This window comes from Phaseolus vulgaris, chromosome 6, assembly GCF_000499845.2.
Source record: "Phaseolus vulgaris cultivar G19833 chromosome 6, P. vulgaris v2.0, whole genome shotgun sequence".
NCBI lineage: Eukaryota > Viridiplantae > Streptophyta > Magnoliopsida > Fabales > Fabaceae > Phaseolus > Phaseolus vulgaris.
This window is the reverse complement of record NC_023754.2, coordinates 15,114,617-15,136,346: the sequence shown is the minus strand read 5'-3', so window position 1 is coordinate 15,136,346 and position 21,730 is coordinate 15,114,617. Positions and strand designations below refer to the sequence as shown.

Sequence of the window (21,730 nt, the reverse complement as noted above, 5' to 3'; positions counted from 1 at the left end):
TTTACTTGTTGTAAATTGCTTCCTGCACCCGACTCGCACCCAACAAAAATTTTAAAATTCCATTTTGTCCTTTTCACGCATTTGCTTACGGATTTCAATATCCATAAATCATTTTTATAGATTCCGAATTTTGAAATCCAGAATGTCATTTTTATATTTTATTTAAGTTGCTGGATGGTCATATTCGGAAGTGAGTAATAAGTTCTGGATTTTCATATTCGGAATGGTGTGCTGTAAATGGTACTGAGGATTGAGATCCATAACTCATTTATGTTTGTTTACGGATCTTGACATTCGGAAGGTCATTTATGTGAAATCTGGAAGTGACATATTAGTTTCAGATTTGTATATCTGGAACTTTGTAATTTGACTTACGGATATGAAAATCCAGAAGACAAATTTAAAATCATTAAAGACAAAATGGACATTTCAGGTGAGTGTGTTGAGTGCAGATCTGAATTGATATGGTGGAGGGAGAATGAGCCTTACTTGTTTCCTCATTGTGCATAGTATTTAGTCCAAAATCTTAAGCCCGTGTTCTCTCTGTCTCTCTCTACACTAACCTCAATGTTTCTCTTTATGCAAGCATTAAAATTGTTGAAACAAAATGTGGAGGACCATCATGTTGAACTAACTGGTAAGGTCGACCATCATGGCCTCAAGGTTCAACAGATCAGTTATTACTCTTAGTTGGCACCTTAAGTGCTAATTTACATTGAGTCACTCCTTGCTTCAAAACAAGCCATACTAGTAATATTGGTAAAATTGATTTGAATATACTGTAGACAATTCTAGAACAGAATGGAAGATGTATGTAAGGTTTATGGAGAAACCAGTTAATTCTACCACTGAAAGGGAATGAAAATTAATCGTATATAGTTAAAGTACAATAGTTCAAAAGAACAAAGTTGAAACTTGAAACAGTAGAGACTGGAAACCAGAAGCTCTTTTTGTTGCAGGTGTATTATACTTGCATGCTTGCATTTCATTTTTTTCTGGAGTACCTGGATTATGTATAGTTTACATACAGAGCATAACATTTAGACACAAGCATTTATGCATCTTTCTCGGTCAATTGCATATATAGTTAGATGTGTATAAGTAGAATAGATTCATAGACAACAAATTTAATCATGTTATAGTATTTAAGGATGTCTATGAAGCAAATTCCAGACAAACAAGATGTACCCACAACGCTGAGAACAGCTTTTTGATATAATAATGCATGCATTTCATGACAGTAAATTGGGAGATAAACGAGTAAGCTTTAAAAAAGTACTCAAATCAACATGTCCTTATAAACATTTATCTCATGTCTTCTGTTTTTACTTTTAATTTAAAAAAACAAAAGTGGTCTGTTTTTGTCTTTTAATAAATAAATAAAAAAAGCAAAAGTTGTCTGTGTTTGTCTTTTAATAAAAATAAAAAACAAAAGTCGTGTTTAACAAAACTTAATTGAAATAACTTTTCAATGACTTTATTTAATAGATACACTGATATAATATATTTTTAATTACCCGTCTCCGAATTTATGTTTATTTTAAAATAGAACTTATTTTTACTAATAAGAATGTTAGTTCATAAAAAAATATAAGAAGATATAATATTAGTCAAAATGTTCATGTTGTTTAAAAACATAATATTTATTTGAAAACACTTTATATTTTAAATTTATCAAAATTTATTTATAATATTTTAATTTGAAAATAAATTGTATTACCAAACTAATGAAAGTTTAAAAAATTAGTCGCAATAAAATAATTTAAAATAATTTGATTTGAAGAAGAAGTATAATTTTGAAAATAGTAATTAGTTTTTTTGGAAAAAAGAAATTCCTGAAGTCATGAAATTTAAAATAAAAACAATCCTAAAGTTATACATGAATATGAATTATATATATATAAACAGAAGTTGTATTTTTAAGTACGAATCTTTTAATAAAATAATTATTTCAAGAACATTTTGGTAAGTCATTATTACACTATATTTATTACACTATATTGACTGGGAAAGGGAATACATGAGGCGCTACTTGCATATGTGTAGACAATAGAGTTTAATATTTATATTAAGTTTAGTTTTATATTTATTGAATAAAAGTATATATATATATTATTATTCTTATACTTAACATGTAATAATTTATGAGAAATTCTCTTTTCACTTCCATACCTTCTTATGAGCTTCATATTAATTGTGAAAAATCGATTTTAATTTTTTTTAAATTTAAATAATCATAAATAAAGTATAACATCATCTTTTTAGATAATATTAATTGCATCTTCATATTTTTCTTTTAGTCGTAATATTTTTATTCTTTTAAATAAATTTTAAAAATATAAGTGAATCAAAATAAATTAAAATACTGCAAAACTTATCTCAATTACTAATGTTTGAACAATATTTTAGAGAGCAAAACCTTATCATGATTTTAAATTTTAGTTTTAAATAATAATAAATATGATTTTATTTTTAAAAGTTACTTCCTCCCTTTAGAGGGTCAAGTCTACTGCAATATTATTTTGTTGATAAAATTATTGATTAGAATTAGGGCAAGTGCTGGAGTGAGGAACCACTCATTACTTTAATGTAATAAGAGGTGACAATTTGGTTTTTTAATATTTAAACAAATTGTTGTATTTATTACGGGTGATTAAATCTCGTGATTTTTTTTATTTTATTTTTATATTTTTAAAAATATCAAAATTATCTATTTCAAATTCTATAATCAGAAATATAAAATTTTGTATTATAAAATGTGCAATCTATAATATAATATATTGTGGATTATAAAATCTAAATATATTCTATTTTTCTATTTTAGATTGAAAAATGCATAATACAACTTTTGTATTTCGGATTATAAAATTTTGGAATACAAATTTTGTGTTTTTAATTATACCATTTAAAATACAAAAATTTACAAATTTTAAAGTCTTTGAATTTCACATTTCATAATTAACTTCAATTGAAATTTAAAATTTTACGAACTTTCCTATTTTAATTTTCTCATGCTTCACATAAACTAGAATGATGAGAAAATTTTGAAACATAATACCATTGAAGCTCGTTAATCAAATCATATTAAAAAACAACTAAAACTAATTTAATTCTTCAAACCTTAACTCCATACATGTGTTTTTCTATGTAGAAAATTGATGAAACTAAGAAGACAATAACACAAGATAGAACTTACCAAAGCAAAATTCATTATTGATGCCTTCAACTATTTTTCTAAATATCTTGTAGACTGAATTTTTCAAAGGAATGGAGAAGAGGTTTGATTTTGGATTTTATAAAGGAAGAGTGAGAAAATAATTTGTTTGAAGAAGAGAAGGAGAAATTGACAATGTTTTGTGAACAAGAATTTCTAAAAAAATTTATTATAACCCTATATCAACTAATTTCACTCTTAGTCATAACTTCTTCTTACTTGACGAAGTCTAAAGAAAAGTCTAAAACTAAAAGTTATAGTATGTTTTTACTATTTAATCATTTGAACTCTTTCACTCCATGAGCTTAAACACAATTAACTCATTCTACTTTGAATTAAAACCAAAACACATACATTGCAAACACGTACTAGATTGCCTACATTTCAAACATGCATTAAATTTAATTACCAATTGTTAATTTTTTTCAATACTTGGACCTAAAACACAAGTTTTAACATTCTTCTCAATTACAAATATTTTCTACTAAAAAGTTTACATACTAAAGAAGAGTTACGGATATTCAACGTCTTCTGTCTTCTGTTTAAGTTCCTAGATAACATGATTAATTCTATCATCCTAAATCTCTTCAACTAAATTGATATCTATGTCTTTTTTCAACAACTTCATAAAGTTCATATGTTAATCATCTGTATATATTAGGTTAGCCTCATACAGTAAGTTTTTTTTAAACTTGAATCACATCAGGTTTTATGTTTGACTTGGAACATTTCCAAAATTAATATACCAACGAAACATGTTATGCAAGTTTGCTATAAGTGATGGTAAAATTAACTCATAAGTTATTGGACCATTACACTTCAAAATATGATATGTTCATGTAAACTTATCAATCCACATTCTCAACTTAATAACTTTCTTTACAATTATGGTTGATATAATTCTAAAATACACATGTTCCTCATGCATAAATTCCAATCCTCACCTTTTACAATTTTGAATAAAACTTGTATTTGCTTATGAATACTCTCACTCCATAAACTTAGACACAAATAACCCATTATAATTAAAAGTTAAACAATACATACACTACAAACATGTATTAAATCACTTAAAATTTAAACATCCATGAAATATAATTACTACTTGTTAATTATTCTACACACTTATATTACCATATAAAACACTATTCTTATATCACATAATACCTTATCACACAATTCTTATATCACACTATTCTTACATCTTCATTTTTTTGAAGTCCATATAAGATGTATCTCATGTATAAAATTTATTATTATATACTATATTTTGTTATTTTATATTACTGATAATTGTCGTATTTGGAGTTAGGTTCAACAAAATTTTCTTAATTCTTATTTTTCTAATGTAGATAATTTTCTTTCTTTTATTAAGAGTAACAGTGGTCCTTTGGTTAATTTGATTAAGCTTGTTGTGATAACTTTTTCTATTTGGATGATATGGCGTATGATGAATTACGCTAGATTTCATGTTAAAATTGATGTTTCTACGATCATTAAAGATCTTACTTGTCTAGTGAGAAGTTCGTCTAAAAGTTCTATGCACAATGATATGTTTGATTTCAATGTGCTTAAGTTTTTTTATATTAAATTATCATTAATTTAAATATTAAAATATAACATAAATTAAAAATTTATTTTTTACATAAAAAAGATGATAATAACTTCTTTCAATATTTTATTTACAATAAAATCCAAAATATTTAAAGTTTAAATTATAAATAAAATCTAATTTAACATAATTTCTTTATAATTATTCATTTATTCAATAAATTTTAAGTATGTTAAAAGTTGTTAAAAATTAACTCATCTTATTTAACTATATTAAAATTTAGAATAAATGGGTGTATTAAATAAAAGATAATATCATTTCATAAAATAATTTAAATTTTAAAAAAAAATTAAATAATTAAATTTTATACATTAATTCTATATTTTCCATTCAACTTAATAAGAAAGAGAGAATGCGATCTCTATGCATAAATAAGTTCTATAAGCAATCTTTGTAATGGTTTACTTTTTACAGTTTCAAAATGAAAATAGAATCCGGATACATCGGGAATCCAAAAGGGCAGCAGATTTTCCTTCACGGCTCCGGCCAGTTTGGATTCAGCTTGGATTCAACTGTTCTTAAACCCGCTCAATATAGACTATTCCATATGTTAAGTATCGCAATAATCTTTATTTTATGTAAGTCGAAGTTTCGTTCAAAGAAAGATACGTTTAAAAGAAACTCAAGATACAACAGGATGCATCTCCGATAGAGCGGAAGAGGGTTTGAGGATGAATGGTTAGGGTTTGATGAAGGGGCAGAGGGTTTGAGGATGAATGGTTAGGGTTAGGGTTTGACGAAGGGGCGGAGGGATGGGCTGGGTTGGATAGGAGAGGGAGAGGGGTGGAGAGGGAGGTCGAAGGTCGGGAAGTGGAGGGGCGCGGTGGCGGAGAAGAGCGGAGGGTATGAAGATGAAGGGTTAGGGTTTGACGAAGGGGCGGAGGGATGGGCTGGGTGGGGTAGGAGAAGGAGCGGTGGTGGGGGTGGAGAGGGAGGTCGAAGGCCGGGAAGTGGGCGGAGGGTTGAAGAAGGAGTGCATGTCGAAGGGAGGATGAATGCAGAGATTGGGTTTGGGATTAGGTGAGATTGGGTTTGGGATGAGTGCAGAGAGAGATTTGAAAAAGATGAAGATTTGAAGTCGAATTCAGTGTAGTAGGCGTGAGAAGTGGCTGCTTCTTCGTGCACCTCCATACCTTCTTGGTCATCTCCATAAAATTTTCTTATTTCAAAAATATCATTTTCAATATTTTGGATTATATAATCTGGAAGTCTTTTTTTGATTCAAAATTAATTTTCGAATTTATGTAATCTGGAAGTCTTTTGTGATTAGCTTCCAGATTACATAATCCGAAAGTCTTTTCTATACATAAGATTAGCTTCCGAATTATGTAATTCGGAAGTTTTTTTTCAGATGTGTTATTAACTTCCAGATTATATAATCCGAAGTCTTTTCTAAATATAAAATTGACTTCCGAATTATGTAATAATCCATAGACTTATTATTTCAAATCAAAGAGGTGAAAAAAAAATGGCATTTTCATATTTAGTATGGGGTGACACAAGAAGGTATGAAGGTGTAGGAAGAAAGAGTGGTGAGAAGTTATAAAGAAAGAGCCCATATCCAGGTAAGCATTGGGTTTATTGGCCCAGGCCCATTAATGAATAGGTCCAGCAACGTCAGACGCTAAGGAAGGAATATAAACGGTCCAATGGAATTGTATAAAACACGCTTTCGCAATTACAATATCGCAGAGAGCGTATACACAGAGCTTTTGTCGGCGGTAACCAAAGGAAGAAGAAGCGTTTGTCAATAGAGTTAGAGGATGTCGGGCGTTACTAACAACAACAACGAGGAAGACAAGAAGCCCAGCGAACAAGGAGCACACATCAACCTTAAAGTCAAGGGGCAGGTACGTTCCTTCATTATTTTTTCGTTTTTTTCGATTTCTAGGGTTTTGATTTTCTCTTGGATCGTGTTACTTGTGTGCTCTAGATCTTCGATTTTTGACTCTGGTTAGTTTGAAATCGTTCGACAGTGTTATTGTATTATGATTGTGTGTCAAAGTATGTTTCATTTATCATTTTTTTTACTGGATTGGGGTTTCATTGTGGGTTGTCGTTGATTATGTTTTGTTTTGGTTTGGATTTATGGGATTGGGTAAAAATTATAACTTGATTATTTGATTTTAGAATCTTTGGATTTGGATTTTTTAACGGTTTCTTTTTGTAATTTGCGTGCAAAAGTACGCATTTATACCGTGTTTTTGTTGATTATGCTTTTGTTGTGGTGATTTATTTTTTCTTTATTTTGACTTGTCGTTGCATGTTTTTTTGACGAAATTCACCCTCTGGAAATTTTATTTTTGATCATCACGATAAATAGAGTTCGATGACGTTAACTTCTGGAGTAAATTATGTCAGGGTTTGACTTTGTTAATATTGATGATGGATTTTAATGATGATTTCCTCTTATCGTTTATGTAATTTGTTGACATTTTATTAATTTTGTTTTTCTTCTTTTCTGGGGTTTTGTTATTTGAATGTTTCATTAATGTGTGTATTGTATCTGAATCCCAATTTTATAGATGAAAATTGGTTCCAGTTCTATTTATGCAAAAGATTTTTGGGTTCAATTAGTTTTATATTGTTTCTCCACGCATCCATTCCGAACCTTAATCTAGCGGATTTTTTTTTACAGTGGGTATGCAAATCCAACTGTTACAATGCTAAACTTAGGTTTACCTTATCTTATTTATGAATATGTACTTTGTTTTTTTGTAACATGTGATATACTGTTGCATTCATGATCAATCTGTTGTTCTTTGTACCATTACAAAGAAAACTACACCCAATTCAAAAATACACACTTCTTTTTTTTAGTTGGTTACTAAAACCAAGTATATCCAGTAAATATACCGTCGACGGTGTTAGTAACTAATTGAGTTGCAAAGTATTGTTAGTACTCTATATTTTTGAATTAGTCTATAGTTTTCTTTGTTAGTCTTTTTCTTTAACATTTCAAAACTTATTTCATGACAATAACGAGTTAACGTGGTTCTAATTTGTTAATTGGATGTTGTAGGATGGGAATGAGGTGTTCTTCAGGATCAAGAGAAGCACCCAATTGAAAAAGCTTATGAATGCTTATTGTGACCGACAGTCAGTTGATTTCAACTCCATCGCTTTTCTCTTTGATGGACGTCGCCTTCGTGCTGAGCAGACTCCTGATGAGGTTTGTGTTTCCTTCATTTTTTGTTCATGGATTCTGCAGTTTTTTGATTTTGACTAAGTTTTATTTTTGCAGTTGGAAATGGAGGATGGTGATGAAATTGATGCCATGCTTCATCAGACTGGTGGTTCTGTATTCTGATGGATGTATCCTCCAGACTTGTCTTTGAAGGAATTATAAGTAGAATTAGTTTAACATAGAGCTAGGTAAGACATGTGATACATATTTTATTATCTGCTATACAGCCTTTGTTGCTGGATCTTGAAGGCATTGTGGTGCTTCCTTTGTCAATATGATTATGGATGATTGTTTTATTTCTGCTTCGTTTGTCTTAAGATGTCATACCTTTGAGTGTTTCTGATATTTTCCAATTTCTGAAGTATCAAGTGTTTTTCCCATGTCCACTTTCTTAAAAGTGAAGCATACTTCCATAACCTGTGAATGTACTATTTGTAAATTTAGTTTTATCATAAACCCTAAACATATGGATAGCAAGCGTGGATTTTTAATTTTTTTTAAGACTTTTCCGATCAAAATGTAATCTGTAGAGGTTTTGCGCCTGTGTTTGGATGAATACTCGGTTTTTTAGTAAACAAATGCCATTTACTTTTGAAGTTCTGAGTTTGAGATTCAATTTGCTGCATGCAACTTTTTCTGTAACAAATTATTTTATGTTTTTGATAAATTTGTTCAAGAAGTGTTTTTGTTTGTGGCGAAAAAGTTGTTTTGGTATTGTGATTTGCTTAAACCATTTGCTTTTCCCAAACTCAGAGATTAATGTGTATGAGAACTTAAAAAAATGTTGGTATGTTTACTTTTTTGGCTTGGTCAAAATAAATTTGATCAATTACTTTTATTTTTGTATTCGGAATGAAGGAATAAAGACTAAAATGTGAAATTTGTGTATATTATAATAACAAATAATGATTTGAACTCTTAAAATAGATTTTTGATTTTTGATTTGGCATAGAAAAGTTTTACTTAAAAATTCGTTTAGCAGATTTTAATTTTACTAATCATTTATACAAAATTTAACATTTTATTAGTTACTTATTTGTTTAAATGATTTAATTATTTATAATTCTAATATCACCAAATAAATATACGAATGTTAACACATGTTTGTTTTGTGTGGATTTATAATAGTGTGTTAGCACATGAAAAAAATATGAATACAATATTCTTATAGATAAAAATAAAATATTTTTTAAATTATAATGTTTAAAAATCTTCTCTAAATCTAAAAAATCTTCTCTTAATTTTTTTGTTATAAGGTTTAAAATAGGCTCAGACTATGTTAACAAAAATAAATTGCATGGGAGCGGGTGGAGAGGGAGGTCGAAGGCTGGGAAGTGGAAGGACGCGGCGGCGGAGAAGGGGGGCGGAGGGTTGAAGAAAGAGTGCATGATGATGATTAGGGTGTAGTAGACGTGAGAAGTTATGAAGAAAGAGCCCATATCCAAGTAAGTATTGAGTTTATTGGGCCCAAAGGCCCATTAATGAATAGGTCCAGCAATATTGATATAAACGGTCCCATGGGAATTGTATAAGACACGCTTTCGCAATCACAACATCGCATAGAGCGTATAGTATACCAGTAGAATCTCTCATGTTTTTGTTTGTGGCAAAAAAGTTTTGGTATTGGAATTTGCTTAAACAATTTCCTTTTTCCAAACTCCATAAAATTGAATTCTTTTTGTTAAGATGCACATAATATTTGGACTATTTTGCCACTAACAAACTAAAAAAATTATAGACAATTTAGACAGGTAAAAAATATTTTTTCCAGAGATTAATGTAAAATAAAAAAAGTTAAGTTTTTGAAAATTTTCAGAAAACTAATTATTTTGAGTTAGTATGAAAAAATGTTGGTATGGTTTACTTTTTTTTTTGGCTTGGTCAAAATAAATTATACTTTTATTTTTTTATTCGGAATGAATGAATAAAGACTAAATTGTGAAATTTGTGTATATTATATAACAAATAATAATTTGAACTCTTATAATAGAATTTAGATTTTTGATTTGGCATAGAAAAGTTATACTTAAAAATATAAACTAGAATTGATTTAAATATATTATTTGCACAATTTTAAGTCGTTTAGCAAATTTGAGAACAGTGGGTGAAGACGATTTTTCTCAAGAATTTTACTCGGTAGATTTTATTTCACTCCATAAGATTTTTCTAGTGGAAAATAAAAATATTTGTGAAAAAACTTTCTAAGTAATTAAAATTCTGCTCAACAAATTAGGTATGAGAAAGAATGATCTTTATTGGCCAAAATTCGTTTAATTTTACTAATCATTCCTACAAAATTTAACATTTTATTAGTTACTTATTTGTTTAAATGATTTAATTATTTATAATTCTAATATCACCAAATAAATGTACGAATGTTACTTTGAATGCTTCAAAATTAGTTATTTAAGGGAAATTGAGTTTTAAAATGAATCTCTGTTGGATTTACATGAGTAGTGAGATCATCAAAGAAAAGAGAATTTGAGTTTTATTAATGTTCAAATCACTTAGATATAAAATTTAGTTGTGAGAATTCAATGAAAGTATTGCATGGATAATAATTGGATAAATATATATGTAGGAACCATTAATATTTATGAACTATTATGTGAGTGGGTATGCTTAAATCTTGAGTTAAGTTGATAAGAATTTTTTAAATACTATGAATTAGATTCTTATATCTTTTTCTTTTTTTTTAAATACTAGTTTACTCTTGTTTGTTTTGCGTGTTGTGATTTATAATAGTGTGTTAGCACATAAAAAAAATATGAATACAATATTCTTATGGATAAAAATAAAATATTTTTTAAATTATAATGTTTAAAAAAATGCTATCTATTTTATTTATTTATTTTAATATACTTTATCTTCATGGTAAATTAAATCTTTAAATAAATAGACTAAACTTTAAATTTGGTCCAAACTTATGATATTATTATGAACTTAAGTTGATTAGGATAGTAAGAATATAAGTCTTTTAATCAAATGTTAAGAGAAATAAGTGTTATTTTTTAACTTTAATTTTATTTTCATAGATAATTTTGATCAATTGAACGTAAGTTCTTTAAGATAGTACACTTGAGATTAATTATTGCATTCGAAAATTTGATAATAAATCTGTTACAACTTTATTCTTAAAAAAAACACATGTTTGTATTGGAGATTTCATAGTATATTAGTGGTTGCAAACCTTATTTTATGAGTCGATTTTATAATGTTAAAGTAGATTTAAAGTTCACTTCTTAATATAGTATCAGAATCATTTCACCCACTATCGAATCACTTATAATATATATTTTTTCACACAAGCATGAGAAGTATTGGAGATCTCAGATTGACTAAAAATAAAAACATTTTATAGCATACAAGTGAGTGCAAATCTAAACATATTAGTATATATATATATATATATATATATATATATATATATATATATATATATATATTCATTTGTAATTGAGTTTCATTCCTAAATAATTGAAAAAAATTAGACATATCAAAACATATATAATCTTAATTTTAAAATGCATCTTGTTTTTAGACATATCAAAATTTTTATACATAAAATAATTTAAAAGATTGTTTGAGTTTAATAAATGATGTTCTACCAATAAAAAAAAATCTTAGTGTTAATCAATAAAAACGATTCTTGAGTTTGTTAAAATTAACAAATTTAATATATATATATATATATATTAATTAGTTTGTAATTGAGTGATAATATACAATTACTTTACAGAATCGATTTCTAACTCACTTTTCATTTTTTTTAAATTCACTTTTTAAAAACATTTGAATTAAATACATCATAAACCATCAGATGACTGAGTAAAATAAAAACTGAAGGTCGGAGGGTTTTATTAATAAACAAACTAAAAATATTATTCGTTTAAAATTATAAAAGATTCGAAAATTGTACATTGATCATAATATATTAAAAGAAAAGCAATATTGGGTTCCCTCTTTATGATATAAGATTTTCCTGTCCAGTAATCATATCCAAAATATTCTTATATTCCAAACAATCATCAAACTTTTTTTTTTTTTTTCTATATCTCTCTTCCAACCACATAATCATCTATCATATTTATATCATCTATCTGTTGTACTATTTCCACATTACTTTTGTGATTCAGTTTACACACAAAGTTTAAAATGTTAGTGAAATTTTCCATTAAAAAAATCTCAAAAACACTCATGTTGTTATATATCCAAATAATTCTAGATCATTTATAAAATAATCAATTATAGTTTGCAAATATTTTATTTTTTTAACTTAAAACATTTTTTAAGGTTAATTACTAAAGTTTGAAATCATCATGAACAAATATTTTCTGTAATAATTTAAAGTTAACATTGTTAATAATATTGATTGCATCGATTAATTTTAATGATGTTATCTCAATAAAGTTCACATTCAAACATTAACATAGTAAATGAAAATGGAAAAATTACTTTAAAGATTAAAGATCCCACGTCTACTTAAAATAAAGTTAAATTACATGGTATAAATAAAGTACAAAATTCTTATAAGTAATTTTTTGTTAAGATTGTTGGAGTCTCACATCGATTAGAAATAAAAACATTTCATATTATAAGTGAGTGCAAACCTATTGAGTTAGACTTAAAATTTATTTCTTAATATGGTATCAGAACTATTTAAAGTAAACTATATCGGACAACCCACATGACATTTTATAATATATAAGATTGAGTTAAAATTCACTTCTTAATAATAAAAATTGAATTAGATTTTTTCTCAACAAAAAATTAAATAAATTAAAGCATTTAAGGGATGCTCCAACCCTTATACAAAATATCGTAACCTCAAGTTTTCTAACATAAAGAGCTAAAAACTTAGACCATGTAGAAAAACATGTAAATCAAACATAAACTACATTAAATATAACATCATAAAAGTCAGCAAAATTCAAGATTGAATTAGATATAAACTTATAAGGATTGATTCTAATGATATTATTAGAGTTTAGTTAATAATACACTACAAGAAAATCATTGAATAAAAACCAATTTTAGAAAAAAAATAATTAGTTGTTATATTGACTAAGTTAGAGACCATTTTAGAGACTAAAAAAATTATTGTTTTCTAAATTAGTTTGTATTATTGATAAATAGTTTCTAAATTGGTATCTTATTAGCTATCAATGTTTCTATACCAAATTTAGAATGTAAATAATTGGTAGTTAAAATACGGGTAGCTAATTAGATACCAATTTAAAAATTATTTATCAATAATACAAACTAATTTAAAAACCAATAATTTTTGTAGTCTTTCAAATAGTATCTAATTTAGTTAATATAACAATTAATTATTTTTTATCTTTAAAATTAGTTTTCATTTAATAATTTTTTTTCTGATAATTATTCTTCTCTCTTATATCTTCTTGTGGTGTACTTCAAGTATTTACTAATTTCTTTTTATGGAAGCAAAGTTAAATGAATTAATGATGATAAACAAGTTGCCGTTACAGTTTTATGTTGGAAGAAGCATACTTATTGCTTATATAGACTAAGAAATATGGCATAGAAGAACCACATAAAACGGTGTTAAGTTAGTGGTTCATATTCACTTCTAATTTTTAGATTCATTTTGACTTTAAACATTACATAAGTGCTCCATCCCAATATAACCCTAATGGAAACATGCACTATTCATTCGACAACGACAACTAGAAGAAAATACATTCATATATAATGGAAAAACTTCATTTTTTTAATTAAGCTAATTTTGATTTAATAATGCAAAATCTTTACCTCAACACTTTATCAATTTAATTTAATTTTTTTTTGTATTTCTTTCACTGATTTTGATAGCTTATATAAGCTTTTCTTACCAGTTCATTCATGTCAAATAATTGGTTGAGTTGATAATTATCTCTTATCTTCTCTTAACTTTACATGACTATCCAAATAAGCATTCTTTGTCTCAACTTGGATCTTTCTTTTTCCTTTGAATACACTCTTCATAATTCAAAGCTTTCATGCTTTCATATTGTTAATATATATTATTGCACTACAAAGAAATTTAAATTGGATTGAATTGACTCATCTATTCAAATACATCCAATTAAATTCACCCATTTCATAATTCAATTATATGAGATTCACAATAATTCATAATCCTTACTCACAACTATAGTTTGATTTGATCCAACTAAAGTGTTATATGGTTGAATTGACTCATTATTATTGGTTAAACCATCTTGTTAAATTTATAGTGTTAATACCACATAATATTTTAAGTAAAAATATAAAATTACAATAAATAAAAAATGTAAAAAATAGTATAAATAAATAAAATAAATACTTTTTTATTAAATATTAATAATAATAATTAGTAAGGTAGTTTATATTTATATGTCATCTTTATATGAGCTTTTTTTAATCTTGTATTTTAAATGAATGTATAAATTTAAAATATTTTTAAAAAATTATTTAAAACAATTTTTTGTTTTAAAATGTATTTTATCGGTTTTAGAATAATGGTCAATTGTATCGAAGTTGAAAGTTGCAACTTTTTTATAAGCGGGATTTAAGTAGTGTTTGGATAAATTATTTTTATGGTGATTATTAATTTAGATTTTATTAGTATTAAATTATTTATAAATAATTTTTAGTAATTATAACTTTATTATATATATTATTGAAGTAAATCAAAATGAATGTATCAGTAATTTTATATTTTGTATTCAATCAGTTTATACAATTTTTTTTATTTATACTTTAAAATTATTTTTGATGATTTTTTTCTTATAATTTCACATATATATATATTAATTATATAAAAGATGAATTCAATTTTATATTCAAACAAAATTAATTATTTTAAAATAAATTCTTAACAAAATCATTGAAATAAAAACCAATTCTTATTAAAATCAAATGATGTAATAATCAATTATACATATAATTTATCATTAAATATATTTTTAGTTGCCATCTCAAATACACTCTTTACTTACTCTCTAAAATTTATCAAAATTAAGTAAGCCTGTCATTTGATTTTTTTTATCATTCTTAAATAAAATTACTCTTATTTTATTAGAAAGTTTGTCAAATCAACAATTAAAAATTAAAAGAAAAATCTAAAAAAGATAAATAGGAAGATTTCTAATTACATTTATCTTTCTGGTGCTTTTAAGAAAATGCTAACTAATCCCACAAAACAAATTAAAAACCCTTTTATTGTAAACAAAAGTGTGATCAATATAGTTATTTTTGGTAGTTTTATCATAGTATGGACTTACGAATAATTATTGAGATACATCTTAGAGAATAATATCAAAATAGATACTTCATTACACTTGAGTTTATATATTAGAGAATAATATCAAAATAGATACTTGATCACACTTTAGCGTGTCTTTATTAGAGAATAGTATCAAAACAAATACTTTATTAAACTTTTGCATTTCTACTTCTATATAAAATTGAAAGAATAATAGCATATTTGATGCAAGTTCTTAATTTAATTTTTAGTGGATCCTTTATTATTGCATAATGTTTTTAAAAAGTAACTAATTTCAACTTTAACAATAAAACTTAACTACACTTCTTAAATTATTTTTAATAGGTCCCATTTATCTCTCTACTCACAAAATAACTCATTCAACTTAAAAATTATATTCTTCATAATTAAGCAACCTTGATAATAATTTCTTATGTAAATAATTTATATAAAATTTCTATAAGAACCCATTTTACTTCAGTTGTATATTTAAGTTACTTATGTTCATGAACCAACTTAAAGAACTCAGAAACTTTATTACACTTTCGTGTTCTATTTTCTCTTTATTTAAGCTTTGGGAAAAAGCTTAACACAAATATTTTCTGTTATTGAATTGAAGAAAAAACAGAGTTAAAATTTAGCTTCCAAAAGCAAAGCTTTAAAAGTTATTATTTTCTTTAGCTTTTCTTCCACTTGAAAATAAAGATTTCTCTCTTCTTTCAACTAAACCCTATAAGTTTTTACAAAGTATCTCACTATTATTTTCTTTCTACTCTTTCAAAAGAACTTATTTTCCATAACATTAGAGCAAAAACGAGAACTTATGTTGTAGTTGTGTAAATGGAAACTCATATATAACAAAATCTTTACATGGAAAGTGAAACTTGAATTCATACTGTTGTGAAATATGAATCCAATTATTATGAACTAACAAACCTTTGTTGTCTTAACCCACATATGGTTCTTCACCAAAGTTCTTTTCTTTATGTGCGTAATCCTCCTATTATTAGAATTAAAAAATAACAAGACTAAGTTGTGTTTCTTAATCAAATCTAAGTTGTGAATCTAAATTGTTTGGCCCACTTCTTTACTTTATGTGGTGCCGCACAAGTCATGTGGGGCTGGTCACTCTCATTGGAACCAATTTCAAAATTTGGATAACAACTTCCAACCTTGAAGGAATTGGATAAGAACATAGCTTGTGGAGGGTCCCATTTGCCCTTCTTTCACAATAAAGGACACATCCAACCCAGCTACCCCAAAGAGGTCCTAGTAAAAGAGGAGTGCTTCAATGGCCCCAAATTCTCACCCTTTTGTGTTTTAACACCAAAAAATGGATAAAAAAGGAAGCAGCATTCAATGCCAAGCGCAATTTCCGGTGATATGCTGGGTTGCTTTAGTTGGCATGAATGCCCCACCAACAGTACAACATATTCACCAATCATGCACAAAACACCACACACAAACACCTAAAATAATCATCATCCATAGACACAAAGTTGCAAACCTTTGCCTCAGAATGTCCTTTTGTTTTCACAGCAACAGAAATAAAAAAACAGCACTATGACTCGTTTATTTGAAAGTCAGAAACTAGTGATCTTTCAAGCTACTTATTACTTCAAATCGAGAGTCAGAGACTAGTATTATTTTAACATGCTACAGGTCAAGTGTGAGAGACTAATAATCTCTCAGGGTGCTTGATTTGGAGGTCACATGCTTAAAGGACATGGTTATTTGACTTTCACACCACACCAAATTGTATTTGTGAAGTTTCAATCATTCACACAAAGTAAAGAACTTGACCCACAAACTCAGAATTTCAAATTAGTTGCAAACTCATGAGTTAACAGATTATAATGATAGAACTCTTTTCAAGATCCATTGAGCAGACATGAATAATTTACTAAACAAAAACTAAAAGGTAAAGGGTTTCAATTGTTTGGTCTCTTTGTGCTGCAAAAACACTGACAATTAAACAAGCTTTTTGGAAATACAAGACAACATTAATTTATTCTCTGGCTGCATATACAACAGCTAAATACATATCTCACAGTTTGAAGGTGTTTCTATTCACCCCCTTTGTACCTATTCTTGACTGATTCAACATTTTGTTTACCTACTGAAGCCTCTTCAGCACCATCAATGGCCTTGCCAAAGGTCTGACTTGCCACCCCCTTTTGGGCTTCCTTGGCCTTCTTCTCCTCTGCAACCCTCTCAAATTCTTCAGCCGTGGAAGGTGCCCTCTCTTCCATCAAACCCCTCCCCTTGCTTCCTTGCCCGTAATTCTGACATGCATGTTCATATATTCAATTCAGCAACAAGTGCATCAAAATCAATCACAATATTCATTCAAATGTCACCAATTTATGATACCCAGTTAAACACTTTGCATGCTTAATTACTTTCTAACAAACCCATTTCAGCAGAGATTGCATTTTCACAGCCAACAACCCAAAAATCTTCCCTTGATTTCTCATGGGTTCACTTGATCCACTTCTCAGCCCTTAATAAGAGAATCATGCAATTACACAAACCAGAATAAAAAGAAGAGAAAGTTTACACATTCACTATTCCTTCCCAAACACCCACCAATTCACAAAACGAAATTCAAAGTAAGAAAAACCAGTAACAGTCATCCAATTCGTTCTTGCCACACACAAATTCACAATCTTTTAAAATGAAGCACCAGCATAGAGAGAAGAAAATTGAAGCATAAACAAAATACCTTAATGGGGTTGTAGAGAAGAGGCCTAGAGGGCTTGACCAAGGAAGATCTTGAAAGATTGAGGAACTGGGCACCAGCCATAACTAGATAGAGTGAGTGTAAAAAAGTATTTTTTTTGAGCTTCAGTTTTCACTACAACTGTTCTGTGGCAAATATGTTGTTGTATTTAAGAGAACGATGATGATGTAGGAAAAGAATAAAATAAATAAATAAAATAAAATAGAATAAAATAAAAAAAATTGGAGTTTGGATAGTGGGGACGTGTCTGTAGGTGGAAGCAAATGATAGGCACGTGGTGGTGTTGACATCAGACGCTTCATTCATGCAATCCAAATCCAATTGGACAACATTGTAGAGGTCGAAGCAAAAACAGGATATGCTTCCTATTTATATACAAACAACTATTTTTGTATCCATCTCAATCTTATTAAATCTTGTGTAATCAACATAACTTATTATATTTATAATAATGCTACTTTTACTTTTTTATTTTTTCATAAAATAATGATTTTCTTAACTTTTTTTTATAATACTACTTCTACATTCATTAATATAGTGTTACTTGCTTTCAAAACAGAAACTAATTATAAAAATAAATAGGTCAATAGTAGAATGATTCATGACATTAATAGTTGAAAATACTAAGAATATTTATGTCGAAATCCGTCTCGATTAAATTTTTTAATGATTCTCTGTCACAACTTTAGAAAATTATTATTTTAGAATGGAATTTTTATTTGATATGGTATACTTCATTGAAATTTGTGTCCTTAAAAAGATATAGTTAGAGATTTGAATTTCAGTATATGAAAACATATTCACAGAAAACAAATAACTTCAATTAATTTCGGTATCTAAAAATATTAGTTTTTTTATTCTTGAAAAAAATAAATAGATTTTATGGCTTTTAAACGAGACTCTTGCGTGAAATTTATTAATCAAGGAAGAATAAGTTTTTATGACATGTTATAACAAATTTCTTTAATGTTTTGTGAAATTTATTAATTATGTATTTCGTTGTTTTTTAATTTTGCAGTCCTAGTTACAATTGTTACTTGAAATAAACTTTAAAGAATCATATACATGAATTCTTCCAAAATTTCATCATCAACACGTATATCATGTTATTTAAATGATTGTATATCATGTTATTTAAATGATGGTTCATTCACTTTTCTAAACAATGTTATTTAAATGATTGTATATCATGTTATTTAGATGATGATTCATTCACTTTTCCAAAAAAAATTTACCTCATATATGTCTAATATTTCTCTATGTGAAGTTCATATGGTATAACTTTTATCTCTGATGTAGATACAAAATGGGCACTTGAAAAATAGAATAATGACATCGAAAAAATTTTAACTTGAAAAAACTCTTAACCTGATAAATAAAAACCCATAAGACCTAATCCAGAAAAAAAATTCATAGAATTACAATATTTGCAATAAGGATGAAATAAATGTCTCTAGATTTCTAATCTCACGCTATGGTGTATATCTTTATTCTCTCTATGTTTCTCCCTTGCTTGCTTTCCTATTCCTCACAAATTCCTTTTATATAGAAAATGAGAGGAAAACTTCTTCATAAATAGATAGTGAATAATTAATGCTTATCACATCTTCAAGATACCTTGAGAATACTATCTTCAACTTTCAAGGTTGGACTTCATAGTCTTTAAGAGATATATAATTCTAAGACTTTGGAATGACCTCAAGATTCATTGGTCATGATTTCCATTAAATTAAGGAGGATTCCCAACACTTACCCATATCTCGACATATCTAATTCAAACAACAAACACAAGAACAATAATGTCCTATTGATAGGTTTTACGTTTTAGCAAGCAAATTGCAAGAACTCATCAATTCTCTTCTCATACTTTGGACTAACGAGATGCATTCATTCAGCTCCATCACTACGTACCTTACAAACTCCATCATTATCAATCATATATGCAATATGTGATTCTACCTTTTGTAATTGAAGGTGAGACCCTACCTATTCAAGAAAACATTTTCCATAATTCACTAACATGTACAAACAAAATGTATCATCTTAAATTTGATAAAATTTTGACAACATTTCACATTGGTTTCCGAAGTACATGAAATGAAATCAGAGTCGCATCCAAAAAACAACACAAAATGATTTCAACCGAAATTTCACCAAATTTAAGTATACACTTAACAAATTATGAAAAATATAATTTTTCCAAACGACGTAATCGAACAATTCAAGATTCAATACAAATGTTAATTTTTAACCATTTGTACTGAATCTCAAATGAGAATTAAGGTTCACTCAATACGTACATGAATATGATACTTAATTTAAATCAAATTAATACAACAAATACAAACTATATAAATTTTCTATAATTTAATCCCTATCATTTTTAAACAAATTAGGAACTAAAAGATTGAGTTGATCCCAAGGACTAAAATAATTAATTAGTCCCTATAATTTTTACTATTCCTAAAAATTTATAAATTTAACAGACAAAATATCATAATTTAAACTGCACAAATATTACACAATAAACAAATTCAATAGATGAGATCCCTAAAAACAATCACTTCAATTTGAATAGTACAATGGAGATATAGAGCACCTACCTCAATGACGCACTTTAAGCAACAAAAACAAAAATTCAATTGGAGGAACTCGCTCACCAGGACAAAAGACCCACACCAACTGATTTAAACTTCCAAAATCACCTCATACACATCTAGAAACATGCTCAAAATGTTTGTTGGAGGAGAAAATGAAGTGATTTCAAGTTTGGTACGCCGCAAAATACAAAGAAAATGAAGTGCAATGACCTAATGTAAATATTTTAATTACATCGAACTTTGTGAGCTCTAACCTGAAAAACATCATTTATGTTAAATTATACGTTGGTCTAAAGTAAGTGAGAATTTTTTATTTCATATCCCTCAAGTTTCAACGTAATTTTTTTTCCACTTATTTACAAAAAAATATCATCGCACGCATTTTTGTCATAAAGTAATTCTTGACCTACCATAAATTGAGTGATGTGAAAGACTAATTTTATATTAATAATATCATAAAATAAATATTTAAAAACTAAATATAAAAATTATGAATATTTTTTTTTACTATAATCAAATATTTAAGACCAATAATAACTTTTATACACCCTTCTCTTAATTAGTAAAAATTTCAAATAAAAAAGTTATAATAGATATCAAAGTTTCAAAATGCACAATATCAAATGCATGAAAAAAAAACCTTTAGTATATATATAAAAAAAAATAAAGTTTCAATATAATCCTATTTATTTAGCCTCAACCAAGCTTTTGATGCACCTAAAAAATTTTATTATTTAAGTGTCGAAAAAAAAAAACTTATATACTTCTTTCTCATACCTCAACTAATAAGATCCAAATACTTACCATATTAGAAAACTTAGAATTCGAAACTCGTATATAAGTTAATAGTTATGGAACCGAAAGTATATTTTGAGCAATAAATGAAGTTGTACATGAAAGTAGTGAGACAAAAAGAAAATTGTACTTCTACAAAATTGTACTTTCATAAAAGGTGAAAAAACCATACAAATATACCCTTGCAAAATAGAATAAACAAAACACTACTAATAAAAAGAGGCAACCTAACAACTTTTTTCTTATGATCCTAGCATTCAACGTTCTTCTTCCAAAGACTTATTTATATACATTAATAGAAAAGAAGAGAGAATGAACAAGAAAATAAAT

General features: G+C 27.2%; 2 protein-coding genes across 2 annotated transcripts; one reads left to right on the top strand and one right to left on the bottom strand.

Annotated features, from left to right (window-relative positions):
- The first annotated feature begins 6,334 nt into the window (after positions 1-6,334).
- LOC137831260 (small ubiquitin-related modifier 1) lies at positions 6,335-8,309 on the top strand. The gene is made up of 3 exons (XM_068638858.1): positions 6,335-6,676; positions 7,849-7,998; positions 8,071-8,309. Exons 1-3 carry the CDS (start codon positions 6,590-6,592, stop codon positions 8,134-8,136), a joined length of 303 nt encoding a protein of 100 aa, XP_068494959.1. The 5' UTR covers positions 6,335-6,589; the 3' UTR covers positions 8,137-8,309.
- Positions 8,310-17,143: 8,834 nt separating this feature from the next.
- Positions 17,144-18,358, bottom strand: LOC137831259 (uncharacterized). Its single transcript, XM_068638856.1, has 2 exons — positions 17,988-18,358; positions 17,144-17,547 (listed from the first exon to the last, which is right to left on the bottom strand). The coding sequence occupies exons 1-2, from the start codon at positions 18,066-18,068 to the stop codon at positions 17,329-17,331; spliced, it is 300 nt and encodes a 99-aa protein (XP_068494957.1). The 5' UTR covers positions 18,069-18,358; the 3' UTR covers positions 17,144-17,328.
- Positions 18,359-21,730: the final 3,372 nt, after the last annotated feature.

Coding starts and splice junctions, on each gene's coding strand:
- LOC137831260 (XM_068638858.1), top strand. CDS start 6,590: ATGTCGGGCGTTACTAACAACAACAACGAGGAAGACAAGAAGCCCAGC. Junction 6,677..7,848: donor ACCTTAAAGTCAAGGGGCAG/GTACGTTCCTTC, acceptor TGGATGTTGTAG/GATGGGAATGAGGTGTTCTT. Junction 7,999..8,070: donor CTGAGCAGACTCCTGATGAG/GTTTGTGTTTCC, acceptor TTATTTTTGCAG/TTGGAAATGGAGGATGGTGA.
- LOC137831259 (XM_068638856.1), bottom strand. CDS start 18,068: ATGGCTGGTGCCCAGTTCCTCAATCTTTCAAGATCTTCCTTGGTCAAG. Junction 17,548..17,987: donor TTCTCTACAACCCCATTAAG/GTATTTTGTTTA, acceptor CATGCATGTCAG/AATTACGGGCAAGGAAGCAA.